This window comes from Peromyscus eremicus, chromosome 9 (assembly GCF_949786415.1).
Source record: "Peromyscus eremicus chromosome 9, PerEre_H2_v1, whole genome shotgun sequence".
NCBI classification, from domain to species: domain Eukaryota; kingdom Metazoa; phylum Chordata; class Mammalia; order Rodentia; family Cricetidae; genus Peromyscus; species Peromyscus eremicus.
In genome coordinates, this window is record NC_081425.1 from 72,870,903 (window position 1) to 72,887,829 (window position 16,927).

The 16,927-nt window shown below is 42.7% G+C and overlaps 1 protein-coding gene across 5 annotated transcripts in view; it reads right to left on the bottom strand.

The window, feature by feature from the left end:
- Peli2 (pellino E3 ubiquitin protein ligase family member 2) overlaps positions 1-16,927 on the bottom strand; it is a 145,150-nt gene that overhangs the window by 2,717 nt on the left and 125,506 nt on the right. For all 5 annotated transcript variants that reach the window (XM_059273724.1, XM_059273722.1, XM_059273723.1 and 2 more), the window contains 3 exons: positions 13,901-14,002; positions 3,000-3,194; positions 1,488-1,676 (listed from right to left, as the gene is read on the bottom strand). In XM_059273724.1, coding sequence (XP_059129707.1) covers positions 1,488-1,676; positions 3,000-3,194; positions 13,901-14,002 — 486 coding nt within the window. The remainder of the gene's footprint in view (positions 1-1,487; positions 1,677-2,999; positions 3,195-13,900; positions 14,003-16,927) is intronic.

Genomic DNA, 16,927 nt, shown 5'->3' on the forward strand with positions numbered 1-16,927 from the left:
TGCCCGCCTCCACCTCCTGAGTATTAATTAGAGGCGGGGGCTCCTGTGCCCAGCTCAGTGCACGGCTTCTATTCACACAGGTAGGCAAACGTCAAGTGTGAACCAGCTCAGGCGAACGCCAAGCGGAGACCTCTGTGATTCAGCACTGTGTGGCAATCGTGACTGGAGTTGGACTCTAACTCTGTGACTCAGGGCAGTATGTAACTTGTCTGTGCTCCTCCTCTTCACGGGTGAGGAGGGGTGACTCTGCCTCCTTTAGAGGGCTGTGGTGCAGGCTGGATGAGCTGAGTCTTGGTAAGGAACGCTAATGCAGCGTCTGCATCCACTGTGCCGTCTCCCGCTGCTGTAGCGATTAATCACAAGACAGTTCATCTAGGCCAGTCTTGTGTAAAACTATTGAATCATCAGAAACAGCTTTGTAAAGAAACTGTTCTCATCGTCCCCCTCCTATCTATAATTTCTTGAAAAGTATTGAAATGAAACAGACTTGGCCTGACCTTTCTCAGAAAACGCTTTTCCTGTGTATTTGTTAGAGACACTGAGACAAGGTGGCCTTACTGTAAGATCAAGGGGCCTCCCCTGTCCCTAGAGTGTGAAACAGAGGGAATGACAAGGACTCCTTGAAGCAAACCTCGGGGGTAGGACAGCCAACCGACAGCCACCAGGTCCCACATCCCTTCTCCATCCTGGAAACATCTGGTTCCCTGCCGCCCACAGACACGCACCCTCCAGCCCGTGTGTTCTGTCCATGGCTGCCTGGGGAAATGCCCTCTTCTCTATAATCTAGAAAAAGGCCCCTGTTCCCTCTTTCTAACTTCTATGTAACAAAGCTGGAGTGAAAGGTGAGCACGTCTTTAGGGGTCTGTCCCACAGGCTACTGCACGGCCAGAAACCTCAGGCTCCCTCCCACCTGTGCCCGAAAGGTGGCAGAGCTCCTGTTTTCAGGCTCGGTGGTGGCATTTATGAGGACGTCAGCATGCGGAGGCAGTACAGGAGAGACTCCAAGTAAAAATACCATCTTTATCCCTGGTGAACAATACCTAGAACCCTATTAATTTCTAACTATGAAACTAAGTGGGGGGCGGGGCGGGGGCGGGGGGAGATGCCGACTTCATTGAACTTCATTGTTTCTTAGTTTTAGAAAATCTAGACCTTTATTTTGAAAATTTCACTCACTGTCTCCACTGCTCAGGATTTTTCTGAATTAGTAAAGTATTAAGGGAAAAGACAAATTCTGCAGTGATAAATGTAATAAATGATCTCGTTCTTAAGACAGGATGAAAAGTAACATACTTCCACACAGGAACGGCCAGCTACAAGGAAGGGAGAGCCCCCCCCCCAAAATTAGAGCTTATAGAATTCTGTTTCTGGGTCAGAGAATGGCACACCTCACCCCGCACAAAGGTTCTGAGTTTTATCAGTGGGAGAGTGATGTCACCATGAAGTGTCTGCACTTTGGTACATTTCCCAGAGAGAAGTCCACTCACCAGCTTTCCCCTCTGCTGGGCCGACCTGGTCTCTCGTAAGGTGTACACGTCTCCACAGACAGAGATCTCTCGCCAGACTCCAGGCTGGGACTCCTCAGTGAAGCCCCCTCGAGGGTGCATCACGAGAACTCCATTGGTGGTAAGTCCATCCATGTGTCCGTCGGGGTTTTTCCATTTTGCTGCCTTTTCCTGGAGAACAATATCACAGACCAGAAAAAGCATGCTAAAGTGATATTAAAAGACCTTGTGTCAAGCCTGTTCTTACCCAGGTACCTAAAGGTGTTTCACATACACTCATTACCTGGATACTGAAGGAAAAATAATACCTAAAAAGTACTTTTTATTAGAGGCGCAAACTTAAAAAGATTAAGCCAATAATTTGGGGACCAGTGTGTTTCCATGGAAACTGCTGTGTCTCTCCCCCAGGTGGTGGCAGCAGTGATGGGACAGACATTCTTGCTTGCTACACTGCTCTGATGTCTCCATGGCAGGGCAGGAAGGATCAAAGTCCTGCTTAGTATAAACCGGTAGGAACAGCCCCAGGCTTCCCAATGCCTGGTGAAGGGGGATGGGGGACTGGGCCTGCAGGGAGGAAGCTCTGCCCTGAGAAGTAACAGAGGCACAGAGGCTCACCACCTCCCTCCTCTTTCTCAGGGAGCTGCCCCGTCCAGCAGATGTCAGGAATCTCAGCAGGTGCACCTCAGGAGCAGACCTCCACTCTCCCCGACCCCCGGGTGGCTGGTGGACCAGGAGAGGCAGTGGGCGAGGCAGAGAGAACCTGGTCCGAGATGTCACAGGACCACTGCATCACCCAGTGCTGGACTGGCCTTCCTCGGTACTTCCTGGCATGTGGGATAATATACTTTTATTATCCTTTAGGTCACAATGGTCTCTCTGCAGCCAAAATTCTGAATCGAAAGGTATTTGTATTGAGATATGATAGTCACTAAAACTTTTGGGGTTTGTCAAGATACCCTATGAGGGCAGGGCTTTTTGTTTTCTGTTACCACATACCACATCCAGTATGAAATACAGCAAACATTCACCTTTCAATGAACAGCTCACTAACAATTTCCTCCGAGCTCTAAATGTCTGAAATTGGCCACTTACTTTTACCTTTGAAATAAACCTCTCAAATTCACCATAAATGTATTATAACGTTAACATGTACTTCTTTAAAAATAACTATTGCATATATTATAATTGATGCAGCAAATACAACAACTGAGTAATCTGAAGACTGTTTTCTCTTTATTGAGACAGGGTCTCTCTATGTAGTACAGGCTGACTTTGAACTCAGGACCCTCAACTTCTCCGTGCTGGCTACATATGACTAGGCTTCAAATTATCCTCAGGTTTTTACCACTATCTTCTTAGGCTTTCCTTCTGAAAACTAAAACTTCAAAAATCTAACTACAGCCTCCACACAAAACAATTTCCTCCCAAATTAAGTAACTCTCACAGTAGTGGGTGGGAGTTTGAAACCCATATATATATATCCATAGTACTTACTCCAAGAAATATGTTTTTGGAGGAGTCGAATCCAGCTGCGAATATGCGGGCTGTGTATGGCTCACTGCGGTCACACACGATCCTGCAGGCAAACCTAGAGATGGTACTCTGTGTGATCTGCGCATCATCAGCCTGTCCACCAGAAACTGTGTCCGTGACCACGAAGTCGATAGGGCTCTCTGTTGATCTGCCCACCTGAACAAACCCAACACTCTCATGACTCACAGGAAAAACACCACAGGAACAGGATCCAGAACCCTGTCAACTTCATTATCTTTGCTTAATCAATTATGTGCCCTTCCTTCCTAAGAGAGAAATTACAGTACACAACCATCAGCTCTTCTTTAAAAATCTGTTTCATTTTATCATGGTACTAACACTTAATGAGATCTTACTCCTCCCCCTGTTGTGTGTGTGTGTGTGTGTGTGTGTGTGTGTGTGTGTGTGTCCGTCCTCGTCCACATGCAAGCAGAGGCTAGAAGGCAACCTCAGATGTCATCTTTAAAGACGCTGCCTACCTCCTCTCAGACAGTTCACCAGGCTGCAGTGAGGTTCCTGCTTCCACCTCCCAGCACTGAGATTACAAGCACACACCACTGCTAAGGGTGGGTTTATTTATTTATTTTTTCTTTTTTGTGGGTTCTGGGACTTGAACTTAGGGCTTGGAGAGAGGCAAGAAGTTTACCAATTGAGTTATTTTCTCAGCCTGAGATGGGCACATATAAATGCACACGACTACAGGTATAATGCTATATAGGAGATTTCTAGGTCTTCTTCATTTTAACTGTAACTTTATGACTGTTAGTCCACCATTTTAATATTCCGAGAAAGCTCAATTCTGGGAGAATGACATTAGAGTCTCTCTCTCAGTCCCAGCTGGAGCTACTACTTTTACAGCAAATCATTCTTTGTTGTCTATTTCCAGAGGAAGCAAACCTTTGAAGAAACAAAGGAACTCTTTGCTTGCTGGACTCCCTAAGTCAGTCACGCACCGAGCAAACAAAGCCCTTACATGGGACGGAGTGGGAGCACCAGCCGCCACTGCTCAGTGAACCGAGAAGAACATGGGGCATCCAAGTTAGTCCAGAGCTCGACATGTGAGTGGAGGAATTTTTAAAAAGCTAGTCTTAGCACCTCATGTCTGGATTATAAGGAAACCTCTGTGTGGAAGTCTAAAAGCTGCTACCAATTTTATAGTGGCCTCCTTTCCTAGTGAGATTTCAAAGCTGCCAGCAGATTGTATTTCACTACAGTGTTAGTGTTTTAACAGCCTTTCCTTTTCAGTGGATTCCACTAAAACAGACCCTACTTGCCCCTGCAAACTGGAAGACACATTTGCTTAACAGGATATTAAACATTTATATACTGATGCTCCTTATGTGTTTGCCTAGAAGGCAGTGACAAACATGGCCTTCAATCAAAAGCATTTACACGAAGATGAAGAATTCCTCACTAAATATGCCACGAATGCCCTCGCCTGCAAACAGAGACTGACTCAGAAGCTGCCAGCGGGAGGAACACATGGGCCCTGACATGTATGCACATAAGGCCATGAAAATCAATTTCCAAGGTGTTTTTATTCTGATCATGAATTATGTCTGAAAAGATAAGCAATGTGAAATACATGATCTTTTAAAAAATTCAAACGAGCAAAGTAAAAAGAAGAGATCTTACATCATCTAGCTCTGCATGCTTCCCGGAAGTGTCATTAATTTCCTTTGCAAATTTCTCCTGTCTGTTCCCATGCATACACTACCCCATAAAGCCAACAGCCGTCTACCTTCTATACCTTAATGGCCCTTAATTCCTTGTTCTAATGAAATGTGCCTGGAATAAACGAAGTTACTGGTTTCACTGAAACTTATCAACTTGAGCAGATGTGTATTGCTTAGCTGTATGCATTTCAGGCTTAGAAAACATACAACTTGATTAAAATGCATACAACTTGATTAATGCAGCATAAAAACCTAAATTAGAGACACAATAAAACCATACCACACACTTCATCTTTCTAAAGTTGCACAACTTTCCCTCTGTTGGATTCCTTTTAAAGATGGACATGTAACTTAGTTCTACAGACTGACAAAGCCAGGAATCTCCTTTTTAAAACTTGAAATTACTTATTAATAAATTTAAAAAGAAGTTTTATTTATGCACAGCTCAAAATAAAAATCTACAAAAGCATAGAATGAAAGCACATCTCCTTTCCTTTTAAAAAATATATATTACATGTTATTTGAGACTTTTATACATGTATACAATGCATCTTGATCATTTCCACTCCCCTTCCTCCTAGACTCCTCTCCAAATCCCCCTCCCAACCTGTTATTTTTTTCCTTTAAACCTCAGTCCAATTAGTGCTACCCACATGTGCACTGGTGTAGGGCATGGGCCACCTACCTACCAGCGTCCACAACCTAACAGAAAATGGACTCTGCCTTCCCCAGCAGCCATCAGCTGTCAACTGCTCCTCAGCTAGGGAGGGGCCTTGTCAGCCCTGCTCCCGCCCATGCTGGAATGACTAGCTTGATCTTGTGTAGATCTTGTGGAGGCAAGCTCTAAGTTTCTTTCTTTTCTAAAGCTTTCATTTTTTTTTAAAGGAAAGTCACAAAGGCTGAAATATTAAATACATACAGAAACATAAAAAGGAGCAAATAAGGCTTCTTCAAAATCAGCATCATACCTCACCCTAAATTTTTATTCCAAAAGAAGTTTAGAAGCAAAATAAATGTGAGAAGTCTGTATTTCCCTGTTCATGTCACAAAGCCTGAATGAAGCCTGTGTCCCATGTCTATGAATCTTAGAGAAGAAAATCAGGACATCACACACTGCTGTAAGCTGAAAGTGAGCACTCTTCTAAGATGCCACACACCACTCTTAGAGGGCTAGGCAAGTGAGCTGCCATTGAGGCCACTTCCCAGCCCCACCCCTCATGCCACAGCAATGACTTCCCGCTAGAAGTGCCACATTGTGACTTTACTCTAACTCACTAAATTCATGTCTCATGATGTAACTGAAATTGACTTTAAGACCTGGAGTAGCCTGTTAGGATCAATTATTCTAATCCATGCTCTTCTCTGGCTGGCCATATACAACTTACCACTCTACCTCCATTTGCATCTAACCTCTGGAGTGTTAGGGAGATTTTCTCCTTTAAGACACAAGCCTCATATTGCTTTTGCCAGCAAAGGAATTTTAGTCACTTTCTTATGGAAAACCCAGTTGGTGTGGGAAACCTGCAGCCTGTCCTTTCTTCTGTTGGACCAGCTCCACATTCTCTTACAGGCACTCGTGTAGACAAGCTGAGATGCCTCTACATTTCATTTGACAGTTAAGTGGTACACAAGCCAAGATGCTTCTAAATTCATCTGCTATTCATAGAATGCTGGCATTCAGAGAATAGCTGTAGTGAGAACTTCACTCACCGTACTTGAAATTTTATCTATAATGAAAGTTCATTTGTTGAATGCTAGTGGAGCCCAAGAAGATGATGCTCAAGTGGGACAAAGGCCTCTCAGGTCCCCTTTCCCTCCCTCTACACATTCATTATCTGCCTTGTTTCCATGACACAGTAGAACCATGGCTGTTTCTACCCAGGAGGCCTCCAGAGACGCCTTGTACCCCAACGGTGTCCCCCCACACTTGCTCTTGCTGTCCCCTCGAGTCTTCACTTGCTCTTCATTCTGGATCTCACACATTCTGGAGCATCTTGACACTGGGGTTGAAGGCACACATTTGTTCTGGTTTCTCTTAAAGATTCTAGCCTGTCACTGATAACCTTTCAAAAATACAGTAAAAAGGAGTACTAGAAAAATGATCCATGGCTTAGATCTTCTCAGCCATACTGCTATAACGTTCCAGCAGCTGCTCTTGGAACCTTCCTCTGCCGAAGGCACAGTGAGCACAGACTGGATGCCTGCCTCAGGAAAGCTCGTCTGTCTGCCTGCAGCCACTAGCTCTTGCCCACCAGTAATATGGTGGAAAACCACATCCATTTCCCCACCCATTGATCAACTTCCCTTCTTAGCCTAGGCCGGCTGGCTTCCTGCCCCTCCCCTCTCCTGGGGTCAGCACACTGTTAACCCCAGGCTGCAAGCCTGAACACATCTACCTCTGGTATTCATCCTGCAAATACTTCCAGCCCTCCCCAACACCTTCTCTCAGATAATCCCATCACATCTCTTTCACTAGCCAGAAGCCCCACTCTTCTCCAAGCTACAAGCTAGCACATCAACCCACCTATGCCTAGTGAGCATCTCTGGTGTGACTGATTGCAACAAACCTTAGACCCTCCGGCCCCTCTCTGGACGGCAATGGCTGCCATACAATTTGTTCTACCTATCAATCCAACCCGAGTGAAAACTGTCCTAAGTAGTCTTCCCTTGGCCCCATGAGCACACGGTCCCTGTGCACGATCTTGTCATTGTAGCTCCCAGCATCTTTCCCTTCCTGGCTCCAGTCATCATCATCGTACACAGGGACTCCATTTATCCAGCTCCTTCTTCGCAGTAACAGTATCTGACTCTACTCATCTGCTTATCTCCCCTCACTTCCTGCTTGCCTCTGTTCCAGTCTTGGGGCTCTGGTAATTGGCTGTCGACTTGGAACACCTGCTGCTGGGTGGTCTATCTGCCTCCTTGGTCTTGAACTATTACGAGCAGTGTTAGGGATAGAAGGGGACTGCGTATACCAGGCAAGCTGAGCTACAGCCCTAGCTCTCTACCCTTGCAACTAGGTGAGTTAGTATACTGGCATAGTAGATGCACTATATATGTATCTGCATGTACATGATATATATATATATATATATATATATATATATATATATATATGATATAAAGATAATAAAGGAAGGATTCTAATGGTGACCAACTCTGAGTATACACACATACACACATAGTACAAGACAATTTCCAAAAATAATGACTTAAAGTGCAGGTATTATTAAGGTTTTTCTTTAACTAAACCGATGCTAATTAAGTGCTACGTCTAAATTATAGTCATGTCATGGTCAGAGGGCACCTGGTACTTTGTCCCATCTGAGGGACACTTCAAAGCATCTGTCTCTTCTTTTGATTCCCTCACATTTTATGTCTTACTCTCTTGCTGAGAGCTTCTTCATTTCCTTCATTTATTACTACTATCTGGCTTGTTTGCATGAATTCAGACTCTGCCATCCTTAAGTCCTCCCTTAAATGCAGACCTAGCCTTGCCTGTTCCCTCGGACACTCCACCATTACACCTGCAGCACTGACATCCAGCTAATGAGAAGCTGCAGCGCCAGCCTTCTACGCCGAGGCTCATCCTTCAGCCTTCTACGCCGAGGCTCTCCCTTCGGACACACACTGTGCCAGTGGTAGACTTTGAACATACAAGCTTGTTAAAAGGAGAAAAAGCTGGGCAGGGTGGCACATGCCTTTGATCCCAGCATCCGGAAGGCAGATGCAGGTGGATCTCTGTGAGTTCATGTCCTGCCTGGTCTACAGAGTGAGACCCTGTTCCAAAAACAGAACAAAACACACCTCAGCTAGCTCCTAACATGATGCTTTGTTTAGTAGAGTAGAAAGTAGGAGATAGATATTGCAGGGCTGGAGAAATGGCTCAGAAGTTGAGAGCACTTGCTGTTCTTCCAGAGGACTTAAAGTTGGTTCCCAGCACCCACACAAGGCAGCTCACAACCTTCTGTAACTACAGTTCCAGATCTACAGCCTCCCCTGGCCTCTGCAAACACCTGCACACAGACAGCATAGACTCTCCACACACAGAGACACATTAAAAAAAAATCAGATTACTTCAGGAAAAACCATTAGTGTCATGTTTTTCTTAAGAAACTTATAAAATCTTTTTGTCTTATCTCTGGTGCTGTGTTGAAAGCAAAGACCTAAATCTTATTTCTACCACTATGATCTCTGACTTAGTTTAAGTGGCTTTCCCCTTTAAAAACCTGGAGCTTTCAGGTCCACAAAGTTAGAGGCTGGCAAACAAAAAACAAAACAAAAACAAGCAAAAAAAAAAAATCCCCAAAACAACAACCCCCCCCCCCTAGTATTTTCCCTTTTTATGTCTATGTATGTAAAGGGTATGTATGAGTACGTGTGTGTGTGTGTGTGTGTGTGTGTGTGTGTGTGAACAAGAGGCCAGAAGTCAGTGTCTTTTCAGTCACATTCACCATTATTTATCTTTAGATTTCTTGTTCACTTACTTGTTTGTTTCTATATGGATATGTACATGTGGGACAGAGGTGTGGTGGTGATGGTGGTGGGGTGTACATGTTAGGCATTGTATGGGGATCAGAGGACAACTTGCCTGAGCTGATTCTCTCCAACTCTGTGGGTTGTGGGAATTACACTTGGGTCATTAGGCTGGACGGCAAATGCCTTTACCAACTTGCTCCCTTTGCTAACTCTCTTCACCTTATTTTGGGGATCTCTTGCTGATCCTGGAGCCCCAGCGACCTGGCTAGAACTCACAGAGATCCACCTGCATCTGCCTTCTGGATGCTGGGATCAAAGGCGCACCACCCTGCCCAGCTTTTTCTCCTTTTAACAAGCTTGTATGTTCAAAGTCTACCACTGGCACAGTGTGTGGCAGAAGGACGAGCCTCGGCGTAGAAGGCCGAAGGATGAGCCTTGGCATAGAAGGCTGGCGCTGCAGCTTCTCATTAGCTGGATGTCAGTGCTGCAGGTGTAATGGTAGAGTGTCCGAGGGAACAGGCAGGGCTGGCCAGGGAGCTCTTGGATCTGCCCATCCTAGGGGCATGGGTCTCTAGGACACTTGGCTTTTCTGTGGGTGCTGGGGATCAAACAGGTCCACGCTTGTGCGGCAGGCATTTCCCAGACTGAGCCATCCCCCCAGCCCACAAAACGTGGTCCATGCTCCCCAGAGGGCCCTTGAGGGTCGGCTCCATCAAGGGGTCAGAGTCCACAAGCCAAATTTCTTCCATAATAAAGTAAAGATGTCAGGATGGCACTTTCATCCACCGTGGTGACCTCTGTGAAGCTGGGGGTTAAGTACTAGTGACAGGCACTGTGGGCTTTCAGTGTGAGTCCAAACTGTACCCTCTGCACAGCCATGTACTTGTAGGTGAAAAAAGTCTCAATCTGATTAAATCTTGAATCGTTTTAGTACTGTGACAAAATGAAGCACTCAGAAGTTGGCTAGAAAGAAAAAAAAAAACCAACTACATCTTTAATTCATTCTGAGAGGGAAGGGCACAAAGCAGACTGTCCTCCTCATCAAAGGATGTTGCATGGCTGTGGGAAATGACCAAAAGTCTCCTTAAAGGAGTGCACTGTCTCACCTCAGCAGCACCTGCCTACCTGCCTCATGTGGGAGAGCCAGCTGTTGACTGAGGTGGGAACATGTCAGTGACAGCCGTGGAACAGTCACGACACTCCTCGTTATTGATCAGAACACTCCCGGCTCACTCGTAGTCAAAAGGCTTCACAATGGAAAATGCGTACTTTTTTTTTTTTTAAAGCATTAAACATCATCATAAAGTTCCATGACAATACTGACAGGAAGTGTGTGCCCATCCTTAACATAATGAAGAAAGCACTTAGGTGGCGTGTGGCCTGGCATGGAAAATGCAGCTGCTCTTAATACTGTGTGTAAATAACAAAACCTTGCTTCTGAGTCTGAACTGCATTTGGGTAACTAAGCCTGTTTTTATGTTATGTCTGTTGTTCATCTATAGTGCCCGGCTCTCTAGAGCTCGTGGTCCCCAAATCTGCATGTCACCTGCCTAGTCCTTCCTTCACAAAGCTAGCTGCCTATCCAATGCTTTAATTAACCATTTGAGACTTTCGAGTTCCTAAGAATTGTTTAAGTCATTCAATGATACTTACTTAACAATTAATGTAATATTTAATATTAGTATTTGGCATTACTGCCTTATTTAACACCATGATTTGATTATTTGACACTTCACAGTGGGTAATCTTAACTGACTCCAATGCTAACTGTAGGACTCACTAGATACAGTGGGATAATGTTTGCTCCATTAGTCTGCTTTGAGCTCTTTCTGAGTCTACATTCAGTCTTTCCTTGTTCAGCTCTATGGCCTTGCAGGACTCAAGTGTACCACTGCACCCAAACTTGGGGCATGGGCCCTACTGAAGTTATTTCTTAAGCAATGTTTTGAGGAAGAACTTTGTACAATGTCTTCCTGCACATATGTAAGGACAAACCTGTGTGAAGAGAAAAGCTTTCACTCAGAAAGATCAGAGTCTAGTCAAAGTGTGTGAACAACTTCGATTTCTCACATCCATTTCCAAATTTCTGCCCCACAGAGGCTACATCAATTTATAATGTGTACAGGACTTACCTATCTCTCCCATGTTTTTGACAAAAGTCTTTGGGATTTTTTCTAATCTAGCAAGAGAAAAGTAATATTCCTCCATGAATTAAAATCACATTTTCTTTCTTTCCTTTTTTTTTTTTGTAGGTGAGGTACAGTTTATTTTCTTATTTTAAAGAGCTATTTATTGTCCTTTTAAATGAATATCTATTAAATTCTTTGTGGTATGTCAATTTGACTGCATGTATTTTTCTTAGTCATTTCCAGGAGTGTCTTATATTTAGGAGTCTTAACTGTTTGTGACATGAATTGTATATAGTTCTTCCATTTGTCACTTTCCTTTTGTTTTCATTTTATTATATTTTGGTGGCAAAAACTTAACTAAAATACAAAATTTATTTTATGTTTTGTGGGGATGTGTTGGGATTAGGACTTTTTTCTTTTTCTTTTTTTAAAGATTTATTTTTTTCTTCTTTTTAAAAGATTTATTTATTTATTATGTATATGAGTGTTCTATCTGCATGTATGCCTTCAGGCCAGAAGAGGGCATCAGATCCCACTATAGATGGTTGTGAGCCACCATGTGGTTGCTGGGAATTGAACTCAGGTCCTCTGGAGGAGCAACCAGTGCTCTTAATTGCTGAGCCATCTCTCCAGCCTCCAAGGATTAGGATGTTTTGACTTGAGCAATTTATACAATGATTTCTTAATAGAAAATCCTTGAACATTTAATCATTTGGAATTTTATAGTGTTAGTTCTAAGTTTTCTTCCTCAGACTGCTACTTAACAGCAATTTTGATCCTGATTTTTAATCTGATCGCTATAAGGATAATTAAATATTTCTCTAAAATGTTGAGGACAGTTTAGAGAAAGAATACGTAGGCTGGCTCTTCTGCTGGTCCGAGCTGTTGAAGCTCACATGCACGCACCGTGGGTCTTTCTGGTCTGCCTCTAGTTTTTTGGTACCACCTGTCTTTGTGGTTAAATCACGTTTCATATTCCTGAATTATGTATTCATAACCCAGTGGCTATATGGTTTACGTATAGCCACTAGTTTATGCATAAGTCAATGGTTTACATCACTGGTGCTGCTGCAACGTTGCCCTGTGGAGAGCTGCTCACTCACGGTGCAGTTAGAGGCCATTGCCACACAAGGTGCTCAGTGCTATGTTTCCAATTAACAACAGTAAGGAATACTCTGCCATAAGCTGTTCTGTAGTTAATAACCTTAAAATACAGCTCCTGGCGATTTATGGCTCTTTCTGACAGCTGCGCTGTTTTGTCCTTGCTCCTTTTGTGAAGTCTGGAGAAATGGTTAATGCAGGATGGGGATGGACCGCTGGCATCTGGATTTGCTGCCTCAAGTCCCTGCTTGACCCTTCATGTTTCTGACATTCGTAAAGAAGCCATGGTGTGAGAAACAAATCCTGCTGCTTCATTTCTAAGCAATCCTTTCCACTCTAAGACATGGAAGCATCTCAGCTTAGCTGCAGGGCCTCAGTTTCCTCCTCCTGCACTCACTCTGTCCATGGCTTCCCTCCCCACACACAAGTGCAGGCCTGGCTCCCCTCCCGGGCTCCACACACACAAGTGCAGGCCTGGCTCACCTCCTCGGTTCCACACACACAAGTGCAGGCCTGGCTCACCTCCTGGGTTCCACACACACAAGTGCAGGCCTGGCTCCCCTCCCGGGTTCCACACACACAAGTGCAGGCCTGGCTCACCTCCCGGGCTCCACATACACAAGTGCAGGCCTGGCTCCCCTCCTGGGCTCCACACACACAAGTGCAGGCCTGGCTCCCCTCCTGGGCTCACCCTCCACCTTCTGTCTTTGTGGGTCCATGTTAAAACTTTCCGTTGTTTCTTAAGTAATGAATCTTGGATTTTCTAATTCTTTTCTTTTCAGCTTCACTAATTGATGTTTTCTCTTCTGCTTCTGTTTGATTTCTAGACTCTGTAATATGTCATCAACTCTTCCTACACTCATCCTATACTTTCTTAAGGTCAAAAACAGCTTTCTGAGATAAGCATTTAGTAATTTGACTACCATTCTTTATTGTCTTAAGATTTAATTATGAAAGCACCTAGGCTTTACATTTTCTAGAAGGGAGTAAGGTGTTGGCCATATCATGTGAATTTTTCTATACATTGTTCCAATTATTTCTGGAAGCCTCTAATATTTTTATGTCTTCTTTGACTTGTGTTATTTAAAAACTTTTCTATTATTTTTTGTTTTAGAAGTGGTTGGCTTTCCCTTTTTTGTCTATTGTTAATACCAATTTTTATTGCACGAAGACTGATACAGAAAAATGAACTTGAAAGGAGAGTGGGGATGATCATGTGGGAGGGTTTGGAGGAAGGAAAGCGAAGGGAGAAATGTTATAATTAAAATACAATCTCAAAAACAAACAAGCAAACAATCAAAATTATCTGAGGATACAGCCATATAATTTCCTTTTCCCCTTTAGAATGGAAATGACTTTTATATTACCCCCACTTCTTTTCCCCTGGGCATGACTGAATGGCACATGTTCTGGCTGCATGTCAAAACATACCAGTAAAGGGAAATGGATTAGTTTCCATTAAAAGAAGAAGTGTTACCTGGAACATGTCCGTGTCTTTATCATGTGTATACTCCACCACCACAGTCTGGTTCCTTGACAAAGTGTAGGATATGCTGTGCTGACCTCTGCAGCTGATAGCCTAATTGTGAGAGGAGAAAAAACAAAAACAAAAGCAACTCATTTAAATCTCATCCTAGTGACTGGCCAGTCACCTTTCTACCCAGAAAATCCAGCATAAGCCAGCATCGTCTCAATGGTCATAGCTGTCCCCACACTCTGCCCTAAAAACCAGAGGAGCTAAAAGGTATATAAAAGGTATAATTTGAGGAAGCTTTATCATATACTCTATATAGGTGTAAGAGAAACCAGTTCATCTATTTGCAACACTTGATTTAATTATATTACCAGAAAAATATATACATTCTCTTTCTCAACCAACTTAAGTGATAGAACTTTTAGACTAGCTATAGTGATTTCTTTAAAATTTTTAAATTTCCTTCACACAGTGGGCACATTAATAGCATTTTGTCATATTGCTTCCTCTATTACAGAGATTATAAGCATACTAAAAAAGTCATTGAAAACACTATTAATATCCTGCAAGGATGTCTATGTGACAATATACTGTTCTAACTCATGCCAGCCATATCTGCACAGGGTTCTGCATCTCAGTTACGTCTTGTAGAAACAATTGCTGGGCTCATACATTTCATATCTTAACAGAGCAGAGGATTAGGGAATCCTTTACTGAAATTCCAGTGCTGGAGAGATGGAGGCAGGCAGGATTGTGAGTCTGAGGTCAGTCTGGGCAAGAGTGAGAGCCTATCTGTAAAATAAGGCCAACATATTTGTAGTTTTAGTTTCTTTTTTTCTTTTTACAATTAATAAAACCAATATTCTTTTTCAAATAATCTAGGAATAGTAAGACAAGATATTACTAATATTTTCTCCATCATGATATGTTTGGACACATCTTAAATTGTAATTAAATGCTTTTAATATTTCTAAATTAATAAGCAAATCAATTTAAATTATACTCCAAATTATTTCAATTACATGTTCTATAGTACTTTAACTTCATTCTACTTTTATATTAAGTATCATAAATAAAACTTTAATAAGCCTCTCTATTAAACATCCCTTGAAGGAAGGCACTGTCTGGGGAGCACGAAAACCTTCTGAAGTGGCTGTACATACCCAGCATGTTAATCAAAAGACTGAGCATCTTTGTTTGACTAGCAACTGTTCAGAGCAATAAGCAGCGAAGAACTCAGTCACAAGGAGCCTGGTGAACCTCACAGACACTGAATAACTTCTATTGAAGAACTCCATGATTAATCTTTTTATTTTATAACAGTTTGTTAAGAGCAGAGTTCTTTAATGTGGCCAGAAATCTCAAAAAATTTCTTACTTAAAGCCACCAAGTATGTCTTCTAAATCTTCATTGGTCTGAGTCAGCTAAATTCTATCTTAGTGTTAACAACATTCTACTGAAGTGAAATCAAAGTTGCTTCACTAGTTTGGAAGACTTGATTTACCCATATCTGGAGCTTGCTCTTCAGCTAGCCCTGGGGATCCAGCTGCCCCTGCTCCCTACAGCTGGGGTTACAGATGCACATCTCTCTAGCCCTGGGGATCCAGCTGCCCTGCTCCCGCACAGCTTGGGTTACAGAAGCACACCTCTGTGCTTTTACATGGTGCTAGTGACCCAAACTTAGGTCCTTATGTTTATGTGATTAACAGTTTACAAATAGCCATCCTCCAAGCCCCAAATATACACCTTCTGCAGATTTCTTAAACTCAATGATAGAATTTTTAGAGTAACAAGTTAAAAATTAAAAATTTATTTTGCATGCCAGGTAAAAAAATATTTTATTGTATTATTTTTTCCCTAGGCTACAAAGATTATAAGCATAGAAAAAGTCGTTGAAAAAAAATGTGACTGTCCCATATGGATTTGTACGTTATAATATAATGTTTTAACCAATGATAGTCACGTCATTGCTGATATGATATTATTAAAAGTCAAATTTATAAAGAACTGTTGCCACTTTAAGACAGGCAGACATAGGGGCATACTAATCAACTCACGGCGGTGCTCACTTCATAGTGTTTATGTTACACCACCACATTGTACACTTTAAAGACACAGAAGTTTTGTTTTCAGTAAATCTGGGCAAAATCAAAATATAAACTTAAGTCAGTGGCTCTCAATCTGTTGGTCACAACCCCTTTGCGGGTGTCACATATCAGATATCTTGCATATCAGATATTTACATTATGATTCATAACAGCAGCAAAATTACAGTTATGGAGTGGCAATGAAAATAATCTTTTTTTTTTTTTGAGACAGAGTTTCTCTTGTAACAGCCCTGGCTGTCTTAGAACTCACTCTGTAGACCAGGCTGGCCTCGAACTCACAGAGATCCACCTACCTCTGCCTCCTTAGTGCTGGCTGGGATTAAAGGTGTGCACCACCACTGACCGGCAAAAATAATGTTATGGTTGGGGGTCACCACAACATGAGGAACTGTATTAAAGGGCTGCAGCACCAACCTTTTGAAAACCATTGCACTATATAAAGATGTATTTATCTTTATAGTTAGTGAAAATAACCTCAAAAAACTTATAGAACTACTAATCAAGGAGATATTACTTTAAAAATAATTTATTTAAGGGTTTCTTACAAATATGTTGTATTTAAGATTATTTCAACTTGCCGGCATGTCAATTCTAACACAACCTTCCTGGCTACACATGTTATATACAATAGCCTACGGTTTACTTGTGTGAAGAGGTAACAAGTGCCACGCAGAAAACCTTTGAAAAAGGAATATATTTCTGTAAGACAGTCCCTTCATAAGCAGCTTCTCACATTCCCACCATAAACCCTGTATGTGTCTGGGGCAGGAACTTGTGAGGCCAGCTCCTCACTCTCAAAGCCCTGTGCCTTAAAATCGTAAACATTACTCATGCTTGCTAGTCTGAACATTCTCCCAGTGTGCTGGGAACTGACCCTCGGGAGACTGCTTATGCTGATGCTGAGGCCTGGCTCTGCCCTGTC